General features: G+C 40.0%; 1 protein-coding gene across 5 annotated transcripts in view; it reads right to left on the minus strand.

Annotated features, from left to right (window-relative positions):
* Positions 1–12450, minus strand: part of nrg2a (neuregulin 2a) — a 70751-nt gene that overhangs the window by 7419 nt on the left and 50882 nt on the right. For 3 of the 5 annotated variants that reach the window (XM_023268034.3, XM_023268033.3, XM_055017195.1), the window contains exons 4-10: positions 11449–11569; positions 7533–7591; positions 4370–4393; positions 2567–2669; positions 2149–2272; positions 1877–2004; positions 48–269 (exon numbers count right to left, since the gene is read on the minus strand). In XM_023268034.3, coding sequence (XP_023123802.2) covers positions 48–269; positions 1877–2004; positions 2149–2272; positions 2567–2669; positions 4370–4393; positions 7533–7591; positions 11449–11569 — 781 coding nt within the window. Of the gene's footprint in view, positions 1–47; positions 270–1876; positions 2005–2148; positions 2273–2566; positions 2670–4369; positions 4394–7532; positions 7592–8018; positions 8096–11448; positions 11570–12450 lie in introns of all 5 variants that reach the window. The other 2 variants (XM_023268035.3, XM_035947135.2) reach the window with 2 other exon arrangements.

Raw genomic sequence — 12450 nt, forward strand, 5'->3', positions numbered from 1 at the left:
TCATGACAAACCCAGTGCCATATCAGCCACACAGGCCTGTTGCCCACCTGTCGCTGTGTGGAGAGTCTCCCAGCGAGTCGAAGGAGTCCCCGTACTGTAGCCCTGGCCGATGGGGGTCAGAATAACCACAGTGTGCAGCGCGGCGTGCACGTGCCTCCATGCACGCAGGACTGCTGCATTTACTGGTCCCCACGGATGATGACATCATTCCCGGCGAGTCAGAGAGGATACTGTCAGAATGTTCCAGGCTCCATGTCCGTTCCTCATGTCTGACAAATAAAAAAGGTGTTAACATTCACACATCTCACAGTATGTGCAAGTGTGATTCTTGCTTTCTGGCATTTTTTCAAAAAGGAGTACGCCTTCAGAAAAAGAAGCCCGATAATTAATCTGTAAATGTTTGCAGAGGCAGAACAGTTAACCTGTGATCCATCACCACTAAACTCCTCGCTTCTCACAAACTCTGATATTCTTCATTTCTCCTCTTTTAACTCATATGATCTCACATATAAAAACTTGTACACATCTCTCAGACATTACTCCTTCTGAAATACTTAAAGCTCCACTAGGCAAAAATCTGGAAAAGTCAAGAGTATACCAGAATTTGAAAAAATACGGCCCTTCTGTTCTAAGCCTCTCCCACCACACCAACATAATTCTCAATCATGCAAAAATAGTGAAACTAAAAGCAAACATTCATCTGTGGCTTCAACCAGGATTTAAACGTCCATCTAATCCACTGCCACCACCACTTTCGGTTCTTGTGATGAGTTACAATCTCCCATCAAAGGCTAGATTTTATAAAGCCAAAAAAAGAAGCCAGGGGGAGGTGCATTAGTCTAGTTTCCTGTCAGGTAACTTGAATTAGAATATACTTAAATGTCAGCATGGATTTTTTTAGTCAGTCATGCCAAAAATACTGCCTATCCCAGCTTTAAAGGACCCAATTGGCAACCCTTTCCCGCAAATTAATCAAAGTCTCACATCTCCCCACAGTGTGTCTTTCAGTTTTCAGCTCAAAATACTGCACAGATGGTTCATTTCCTTATTACTGTATGACTCCTAGGTTCTTCTAAATGGGCCATTTTGCTCTGAAAACTAATTAGCTGCTGCTGTCCCTGCCCCCTTCAGGAAGAAGACGCTGTCTGTGGAGCTGTCAATCAAAATTTGAGATGGAGGACTATTGGTTAGTTAGGCTTTACATAGAACCAGGGTTGATTTCTTGTTTGCTTGCTGGGAGGATAACTAGTCACAAATGGCAGCATAAGTATTTGTATCTTGAAAGTTTTTATTTTGCAACTCTAAGTTTATGACAACCATCAAACACAACAAAAATAGGTTTTCACCATATGGGACCTTTACTGGACTTTATTGGGTCTAGTATTTTAATACTAACTAATAACTATCTGGTCCATGGTTATGTCCCATTTTGCTTTAAACATGCTGCCGTACATTCATCTGTTCCTAATAATTAAAGAAAATCCCCATAATTAATTGTGATTCTTCTGTTGTCATTAATCTTTTTTTCCTTTGATTTTTTTGTAACATTAAAATCCTCCTTGTCTTGTTCACATTTTTGTTTCCTTTCTTCTTGCACTTCTCTCCAAGTAGAAATCAGTCACCAGCAGGTAGTTCACACTGCAGCAGCAAAACCCCATTGTTGTGCTTTTATGATTTTATTCTATGTTTTTATGATTTATTTATATCTGATTGTATCCGCCAATCACAAAAGTCTGTGTAAAAGGGCTTTAATAAACATTTGGTGTTTTTAATTGCATTTTGTAAAAAAGATAACTTCACTAATTAAATTGTTCTTCTCATTTGTAATTATTTCTGTATCTACGAACAGCTAACGGAGCATATGGTGCATTCCTACCTGTGAGTTGATGAATGGGCTCGTGTGGAAGAGTTGTGAGATCTGGAAGAGGCATGACTGGCAGGGAAGGATCCCTCTGTTGCAGGCCGTATGACTCGTTCAGTTGCGGGGACATTCTTTGATATGTACTGTTTCCAACAAAAATGAGTTTGGCAGATGGAGAAATGTGGGGGAAAAAAAAGACCAACGTTGACTTTAGAATCACAAATACATTTGGTGTACATCTGTGTTTGTGCACTTTAATAATGTTAGGAATCTGCTCAGAAACTTACATCTACCATCGGGATTTCCTCTGGGCCGGGTCCTGGGTGATTGGGTCCGTTAGCTAGGTTACGATTGGGATGTTCTGGACACATGTTTTGTCGCAGATGATTGTGCATCTTCTTTCTTTGTTTCCTGTTGAGCAAATCTAGGTCATTTTTTTTTTTCAATCTTTTGTTTATCACTTAACATTAGGCCTTTTTACTAAATGTAGTACCCACATTAATTATGTAAACATGTCTAATGATATATACAAAGACTACATTTTAAGACAGTAAACACAGCAGTCTGTCTAATGCATGTTACAGGCAAAGAGTACACCAGCAGCTTGAGTGCACACTAATCATTTTTTAACACAGGGGGTAAAATGGTTACATGTGACGACATGTCCAAAAATAATGAGCTGATCCATTTAACAGCGGGACTTACTTGGTTTTGCAGTAGGCAACCACACACACGATGCCCACCACCAACAGAGCCACACAAATACCCGTGATTGTCAGGACTCTTTTCTGGTAGAGTTCCTCTGCCTCTGTCAACATCACACCCACAAATACACAGACGCACCCACACACGCAACACAGAGAGATGACAGCAAAGAAAAATTAGCTTCTTCAAGGTGGTTATGGTTCCAACTTTTCCACTCTACATCTACACGCCTTTTTTTTTTTTTTTTTGACTAAATCCTGAGCAGTATGAAGCTTCATCCTCCTTCCCCTGACAATTCACACTTAAATCTCTCCTCTCACATATTCACTAATACAACAGCTGTTGCTCCCTGCGCTGCAGTAAGGCGGCGTAGGTGGGGGTAGAGACTCAGCAATAGTTGACTTATCTATTAAATGATTGCATTGATTTACAAAATTAAACTATTTCAAATTTTATATGAATCTGTGGTGGTTCTGACCTTTATTTAATGACCAAAACCTGCATTTTGTGCAGTGTTGTATTACATTGGAATTGGAAATGCTAAATGTTCTAATTATTCCATTTTGTTAAGTGACCAACAATCCTATTTACTTGTAGAAGTGTTCACCTACTCAGGTATTCAGTAAATACAATGATAAGATCTTACAATAATGTACAAAACAAATGAATTTTGAAATGAAGTATCATTAATATGAAATATGATTGATGCTTTTCCTTTTCCAGAGAAGAGCCTGTGTGAGGTAGAAGTAGATGCTTTGTGTTTTTTCTGCTGAGGAAAACGATGGAGCAAAGAGGTAGTGTGTTCCCTGATAAATAATGTAATAAAAATGAATTGAATTTGTACAACTCCTTCCATCTAAGCTTTCCTCCTTTCATTCACCAGCAGCCATTTTATATCAGCATACCAATTTGTGTCAAGCTTCTGACACCATAAATAAATCACTGAAGTCAGTTTATTTTTAGCAGCATACTGGGTGATATTTCACCAATACTGTTTGTTATCTACCAACAACAGAGGAAATGATAATGATGTTGGTATATGAATGCACTGTTCATGGCCCAGTAGATGAATGTATATGTATAATCTGTATTCTATACTCTCAACCACCACACTGCTTTTTTCTGAAAAAGGTAGCAGAAAACAAGAGCTAACAATCAAAGAAGATGGAAATAGTGGCAGACCGAAGAAAAAAAACAGTAGGTTCTAAAATTAGCATTACATGCTCACATCGCAGCATTTACTCCTTAAAGGATTATTCTAACCAGCAACACAGACATTGTATTTTATAGTTCTAAGTTACATGTCAGTTACGCTAACGACGGGGTGATGTAAGAAGCATGGACAAGATCACACATAAAGAAAAAGAAAGAGATGGCATATCAAAGAAAAAGAGACCAGCGGGGTTGGGAAGATAGAACTGGATACTAAGGAAAGACATCTGGCAGCTTCAAACATGACACATCATGCTTGTTATAGATGGAATGAGGAACCAAAGCCCAAATGGGAAAATATTCTATCATGAGTGAGACGGAAACTTCAGTTAATGGTACTTTTCCATTGCACACGTATGGAGGTGGAGGCGATTACATCCATGTTAATGATGTTTGATGGAGGATCAGTTGCATCGACTCGAGAGTTTGTCATTCTAATAAGTTACGGTATGATTACTAGAGAGGTTGATTGGTTAATCGAGGGCCAATATGATTTACAGTTCACAACACAGGCGGGACAGGAGCATGTCAAAATGACGGACATGGCAGTAGCTATGCTAGGACTGAGAATCAAAATGGATTGTTCCATACCCATAAATTCAATCCCAAGATGCTCTGCCATTGCAGAGGGTTGAGAGGTGGAAGAAAGAAAAAACAAAGACCAGATTAAGAGAGTGGCACCTTCTAACATAAAGTGGAGTAAACACAAGTTGGCACCACAGCAACTGAGACAACAAACACTTGTCAGTAACTGTCGAAACAACATGGTCAGTAACATCTAAGACAAGACACCAACATGCAACACACACGTCAAACCGCACTGCACAAAACCACACAAAGCCTCCATACATTGCAGTTACGTACATGACTACACAGCTACAATGCTCTGAAATGTAATTTCATGTTGATTTCTATGGCTAATACACTCTGAATAAACTAATGGGAGCTCCTCTGGTGAGGATTGTCTCAGCATGATGTTTTTGTTGCTTTCAGGTTTTCAGAAAGTCTTATTTCATTACATAACCAAACAAAGTCTCCTAATGGGAATAGGATATTAGGCGCATAGCAACTCTCATTACTACCGCATGGGGAAAATATGCGTCACCTGCAGAGATTACCTGTGCTTTCAGTTTTCTGCTTTCTAAAAATGCTACACTGTCGGTTCCCTGACACACCCATCACATGAACAGGCAAGTAAAAAGGAGTGTATCTGCACTGTTTTGGGATAATCACGCTGAATAAGAAGAATTATGGCTGGACTTTATATTATATGGCAGACTGAGGCCACAGGGAGGTTGTACCAACTAACTGAGTCCATATCTCTAGCAACTCGCTTGCTTTGCTTGGGCTAAGGCAAGTCCCAGCTGTTCTTATGAAAACATGCTCTTATTAATCCAAGCCCTTATGGCTGAGGAGCAGAAGCCATCCTCCTTCTTGTCTGTATCTCGTGGGGATGGGAGGCGCCCCTCCAGGAGGCGGGTCTTTAAGTGTGGAACGGATGTGTGTGTGTGTGTGTGTGTGTGTGTGTGTGTGTGTGTGTGCGCACAGGGGCCTAGTCTTCAAATCTTGATTTATTCCCCTTAATTGAACATAGCGTCTAAAACGCAATGTTCTTTCTGTGCTAGTGTTATCATGCACAGAGGGCAGTTATTTTTCATTTTTATGTGGCGTATGTGTTAACAAGTAGGATTGCATATTGTCTTAACATTAGTCTTATTAAATCGCAATGTTTTCACTCTGCTTTTTAAATCTGTCTCCGCTTAAGCCTACAAATTATCACTTGAACTTAAAAGCATGCAAACTCCGATAATCAAAGGCCGCTCGGTGTTTGTGTAGCTCGGATGAGAACATTGATGCAGATGCACAGCTGCACTGACGTTAAACAGAATGCAGGAAAAGTGAGTGAGCGGAGGAAAAAGAGCTCCCACACACCACTGTCTGCTCTGCCAAAAAAACAAGTAATTTCAGCACAGCGCATTACGACTTAATGTGAGATGAAATTACTTGTAGTTAAGAACGGGGCTTTTTTACATTCTTCTCTGTGCCAACATACAACAAACAGCATGTGTGAAGCTCTACAAGTCTGACTGCAGGGATGAGACTCTGTAGGCAGCAGAAGGCAGCTCCAAAAGGAGATGCAGTTTGTTATTTTCTAAATGCGATGTTTCATTAAATTGCAACCATATGGGCTTGCAAAGACATGACACTGACAAATATGCAGCAAGATAAAAGGAGATGCTTTGCTATTACCCAACATAAATTACAGACTTTGTATTTAATTCTATATTGTTATTATACACTGCTATTAACCTTGTATATACAGGGTTTTATCTTTTATTTACACTAAAGTCTAGCTACATGAGTTCTGTTGTTTATGTTTCATTAATGCCAAATTAATCAGTACTTTCAGTAAAAGTAATCGACCAACAAGTGTCAGTGACATGAAACCAATGAAGACTGCATTAACGAGCTGCTTGTCTGCAGATGCATGACTCCAGACCATGTGGGTAGTTTTTAAAGCAAAAGACCTTAAGGGTAAGATCTATCAAACCATAGCCCTCCACAAAACTTCCTCTAATCTGAGGATAATTCTGCAGTTGATGGATGTGTTTGCTGATGTTGCCGTGTGGAATGGTGCAGGCTTGACTTCTCTTACCCCAGGCTAGCAAAGCTGTTTGACATAGCACTCTTGTATAGTGTGTGAACTCTACGCTGAGGACATCTGCTGTGAGAGCACCATTTTGTCGCTTCTTCTGAAGCAGTGTGCGTTTGCAACAAGCTGCAATTTCCTAAATGCCCTGGTGTGCACCTAACAATGTTCAGTGTGTTGTACAGACTGGCTGTGATCGAAGTCTTCGGCAAGTTAGCAAGCAGCAAGAAAGTGGAGCAAATGGTAGTTTTTATTTAAGCCTGCAAGTGAATGTTCTAATTAAAGCAACTGCAATCTATGAAAAGAGGAACAACAACTATTAAAATGTTTGCTGTAAATGACTGGATCTTTGAGAAATTTTGGATTATCTCCAAGATCAAATCAAATTGGAACGAATAAGTAAACAGTTGTCATGTTGCCTCATGTTTCATCAACTGTACAGACTGAAATTCTACATTTAATGTCTTGTGTGGAATGTATAATAAAAGCCTCTATTAAAAACAAGAGACACTTCGGCGTTGAGGTTAAGCTGATTAGATTCCTTTGAATTTTGACTCTGAACAAACATGTCATTGTCAGTTAAGCCAGTGCACCTAACAGATTCAATCTTCTGCCATGCCTATTAGTTCATTCTAATTGGTCAGGCCTGGCTTTCCATCCACTGATCACCTCTAGTAGGATCATGCATGCTTGCACGTCTGCAGCCGATTGCAGACATGATTAGTGAGCGAGCTTAACATTTTGTTTTAGTAATTATTTTGCCATTAGACTGTGTGGTTGCATGCAGCTAACTATGTGCAAATCAAGTTGCACAAAGCATCCAAACACAGAGCTGGACCTGTTGCTCTCAGATTAGCTATGAGCTCCTGCTCTGAGAACGCACATGCGACGCACTGCAAGTTAAAGGGCACACAATATGCACATGCTGACAAAACACAGTAACAGACTCTGCTAATCTATGCCAGCTTGTGAATGAGTCATCAGAGGAGACACAGACACAACTATTAGGTAATAACAGGAAATGAATGCAGTCTCTCTACACCCAGCATGCACGCATGTCACAAAGACAGTCTGACAGAGTGACAGAAGAGGAAATTGACATACGGTAGAAACTGGCCATAACGTAGGTTTGACAGCGATCACCAGTAAAGTCATTTGGACACCTGATGGGGAGAAACAAAGCCACAGAAAGAGAGGGAGGAGGAGGAGGAGGAGGAGGAGGGTGGTGGGTGAGTGAGAGAAAGAGAGAAAACAGAGGGAGAGAGGGCAAAGGGTGGAGTGAAAAGGAGAGTATGCGTAAGAAAAAGTGAGAGAGGAGGGAGGGAGGGTGGGAGAGAGAGAGAGAGAGAGAGGCAGAGAGACACAGAATTAGAACAACAGCACAACTACAGACAGCAGAAGCAGAGTGTTCCCATGGATGACACCACCGTGAACGTGGTGTAGTGCACAGCTCATTGCGTGTTGACCTGAGAAGGAGAAAGAGGAGGAGAAAGAGGAGGTAGAGAACTGGGGGAGGCAGCAGGAGTCCACAGAGGCAATCCAGTGACAACTGTGTCTCTGTTCTCAGCTGCTCTTATCAAGTGAACATACTTTTGAAAGGATTGGGCATGTACAACCGCAGCGGCTCGGTCTGTAAGCATCGTGGTCCGAAGTATCCGTCCGGACATCTGGGAAGGAGCAGACAAGTGTTATGAAAAGGAAAACACAGAAAGTGAGGTGCATTGTAAATTTCATGGACTCAAATCCCCCGGCACATATTGCTGCACAGCGTCACACGTCAAATATACTGCATGCAGATCAACAAAAGAAAACAAGAGGAACAATAAAAAAACGCAACCAAAAGTGATCCACAGTATATTACAAAAGGATAATAAAAGAAGACGAAGGGAGGGAGGACAAAAAATTAAATGATATACTGCATAATAATAATAAAACAAAGTCAATAAAAGGCAAGTTTACGGCAAAACAGTGTTTAAATGATGTTATAAAAGGTAATATATAGACTTTGGGGGCTCCGATAGTTCCTGTCTTTTTGTGTCGTTCATGAGTACATGCAGAAAAACAACACATGTGGAATGTGGCTGGGGAGAAACCATGAATCGCTTTATATGTGATCAATGAATCAATCCAAGTATCTTGTGCAGTGAAGCAGAAAACTGGGTAAAATGGCTTCTCTCTAGGAGGCTGTTGGAATCCTGGTAGGTGTTTATAGTCTGCAAATGTGATAGTTTTATAATCAATACCACATTAGAGTGAGGCAAAGTAGTCAAATCAGGAAGAAATAAATAAATTCCCAAAACTCTGCTTGCAGCTGGAGAAGAAAAAAAAATGAACATGTAGATGTTTCTCAGTGGGCAAACATGACTGGACAGCTTGTTTACTTGGGCTGTGAAACATAAATTTATGTCAAGACTGAGGTTTTTTATGAGTAGATTTAGATTTTCGTAACTAAGGACAGATTATCATCACCATCAAGTGTGCTGAGCCTGAACATATTTCCTCATTATAATCCCATTCGGATGAGCAGTTGGTCTTTGAGGGCCACCGACATTCCAGTCGCAGCCACAGCTAGACCACCAATCCAACAAAGGTCATTGCTGGTGATTTACTAGTCTCACACAACGCCTCCCAGGAGCACCATAACATTCAGCATTAAATTACTCATCCTGAGTGATGGTGTTTAACAGGGGGATAGCACCACCTAGACCAAGGAAACTTGGCTGGAAGATGAAAGAAATAAACTGTCACCACATAATTTAAAAATCAGAAGAGCTTGCATAGATCCACAGTGGTGTATGAAATAAACATGTGCCATTTAGGAGGAAAAAAGCATTTTACCATGTGTTGTGAGGCTGGGTGTGTTCTTGAACATATTGAACTGTATATGCAATAGATTTCCACAACTGTTTAACTTCCCATAAGTCCCAGAGAGAAGTGATAATTCTGCTTTGGTCCTGTTTCAGAAAGACATTATTTTTCTTTTTTCAGTTCATTAAAGACTACTAATGCACTTTTCTTAACCTTTATAGAACTTAAACAATCTACGAATTAATCATTTTGTCATATGGCAGAAAAACTCATCTGAAGCAAAGCAAGAAAAAACTTTGCATGTTCAGCATGTTCCTAATTGTTCGAAAGTGAGGATTAGCTGCTGTAAATTGTATGTCTTTGAGTTTTGAACCCATAGTCAGGTAAAATGAGGCAGTTGTGTCACATTAGGAAACTGTAAAGAGGTTCTTCAAAACGTGACTTCAGTATGTGAGATGTAAGATACAACTAAAGTTTTAGCTCATTTGGTTTTTTTTCTTGTGTCAATCTATTAAAATAAGTACAATAATTTTACATTTTGCTTGAAAAAACACATCTTCATTCATGTTTTTATTTTAAAATGACAACAGATTTGAACAAATTTCTACTGTCTGTATGCTTTTTTTTTTTGACCAATATGCTAAATTCTATCTTTAAAAGTATTTATGAGCAGGAGACCCTCAAATAAAATATAGTAAGTTACTTACTTCAGGTCATTTATTACCCTTACCTCTCCCTAAAACAAAGTTTATACCTCAAAGTGAGGGAGCTGGACATGAAAGTGGGCCTAGCTGTCTGCAGGACTTGTTTAGCCGGTGAGTAATACCCACTGAAGCCTGGCCTATATTGAATGAGATGGCTGTGGGGCAACAAATCCCTGCAGGCCTTCACTGCATTATCCAACTTTTCTGGACCCATGCCCCGGCCGTGAGTGAATTAGCTGCAGCAATTGAGTTATTGCTGCCTCCAATTTGTACACAGCGTATTGAACGGCTGTTGCAGCCATGTCCTCGTCGCTTGTTGAGCGTTCTTTCTTTGGCCAACTGGGCACAGAAGCCTCTATATCAAACCAGCCAGAGGACTTATGTTATGTAGACATACGGTCCAACTGAGCCTGCTAGATCATATCTGACAACCATGACAGGGAATAACGTGCATACATGTATTTTGTGTTGTAAGTAAACTATTAGGTTGCTTTAGTTAGAACTTATACGAGTAATGGTTGTTTTTATTACCATTTAATCAAATGATAGTTTTCTAAATGTACTGGTAAATCTTGAGATTTATATAATGTCAGAAAATGCTAAAAAAAACTGTCAATTACAGTTTTATATGTCATGTTTTATCTGAACTACAGTCCAAAACTCAAAGAGATTTAGTTTAAAATGACAAAAAACTGTCAGAATTCACATTTATTAAGTTGAATCCAGCCAACATTTTGCACTTTTGCTTGTGTTTTACTTTCCTGATGATCAACAAATTGAGTTACTTAACAAAATGCGCCGTCTTCAAGTATAAAAACCTGTTAGTCTTTGAAAAACAGGGAAAAAAACAACAAAGAAGAGCACCTGTTTATGCAAACTTCTTATCATCCTAAATAATGTCTCTTGACCTTAAGTTTAACACAAACTAAAATGTAAATGCCAAAGGATAAAAAAGAGGTTGTTTCTGTGCTAATGTCAACCTGTTTTCTTCCTGAAAAGCAGAGATACATGGTTCCTCCAGCGCACTTTACACACAGGTCTTGATCCCCTCTGCCAAATGTAAGCAATGGTTCTATTTACCTCATTGGGGGCCTCTAACAGGCATAAATATTTGCTCACTACTAAACCAGTGACTCATGACATTTTGAAAAGGCTTTTAATGTGCAGCCCTCCTGTACACTAAACACGACTTAAAAGGATGAGCGCACACCACCGCCTCGCTCCATTATTAGTGTTAAAATACACAACAGGTGGGTAGTTAGGCAAACTGGCAGCATTTTCCTGTGATGTGTTGCTGCTGCTGCGGCTGCTGAAAGAAAGAAGAAGGGGGGGGATCAAGCCATATCGTGAAAACAAACAGCAAGATAAAAAAATCGCAGTTGAGGAACATTGCTATATTAAAGGAGACTTTTAATCTAGACTGTGGGATGAAGCATCTCACAAGGAATGAAGGTTGAAAATGCCGTTTGTTTTAGAAGAAGAATCTAAAAACAGAGAGGATAACTTACTTGCAGGAAAGCTGATTTATACCATCGATGAAGTAACAGTCGCCGCCATTCACACAGTAGGCCTTCTCTGTGTCGTTGCATCTTCTGGCGTGGCCTGAGCCTGGAGATAGCGTTGTGGTTACTGAAAAAACACAGAGAAAAAAAAAAGCATTAACACCAGCAAAAGATGATTTAAAACCTAAATGAGGAAACACCATAATAAATTGTGATAGCTTTTTATTTAATGTGAACTTGCTCGTCATTTCTATCAGTATAATACTTTCTCTGTAAGCTTTACTCATATTATACACTTGTATTTCCACAAGGACTCTTAGTTTTCCATCCACAAATGTAATTGTGTCTCTAAGCAGTGTTGACACTATCTGAAGAAGTTCTACGAGCAAAGATAAATATTTCCCTGACATAGCGTAGGAGTTGTTTATGCGTTGACTCAGGTCCTTGGAATGGCCCAAAATGTCATGTATCTGCACTTAATCCCCCAGACTGAATAGATATAATATGTTTGGGATGAAGTCTGCTTATCAGAACGAAAATAGGGACGTTTGAAGGAAGAGGAGTGCTGAGAGAGCGGCACCGTGGCAGGATTGGGCTTGAGCAGGGAGGAGTGAGCTTCACATGTCAGATGTTGACACGTGATCGTAACTGTGTACCTGCTGTCAGAAGCTGCAGTTTGCTGGTGGTGAAACTTTTGCAACAGGAAGAATCTTTACAACAATGACACGTTAGCTTCAGCAACCTGAAAATCCCGTCATGAACTCTGTGACAAGAAACTGCTGGCTCTTACTTATAAGAGGCCGTTTGCCAGCACAACAAGTTTTCACAACTCCCATTTGTTCTAATAGTTATAGAGTATCTCTGTCCTCTACTTGGGGAAGCGTGCTGTTTTGGTCAGAAGCACACTTCTGGTCTGGCTAAAACAACAGAGGTTAATTCCCCTGCTAGTTAGCATACCAAAGCAAACAGATGACATCAGTCTGAGCTTCACTCGCCAGTGTGAGTCTG

Source organism: Amphiprion ocellaris, chromosome 14 (assembly GCF_022539595.1).
Source record: "Amphiprion ocellaris isolate individual 3 ecotype Okinawa chromosome 14, ASM2253959v1, whole genome shotgun sequence".
NCBI classification, from domain to species: Eukaryota; Metazoa; Chordata; class Actinopteri; family Pomacentridae; genus Amphiprion; species Amphiprion ocellaris.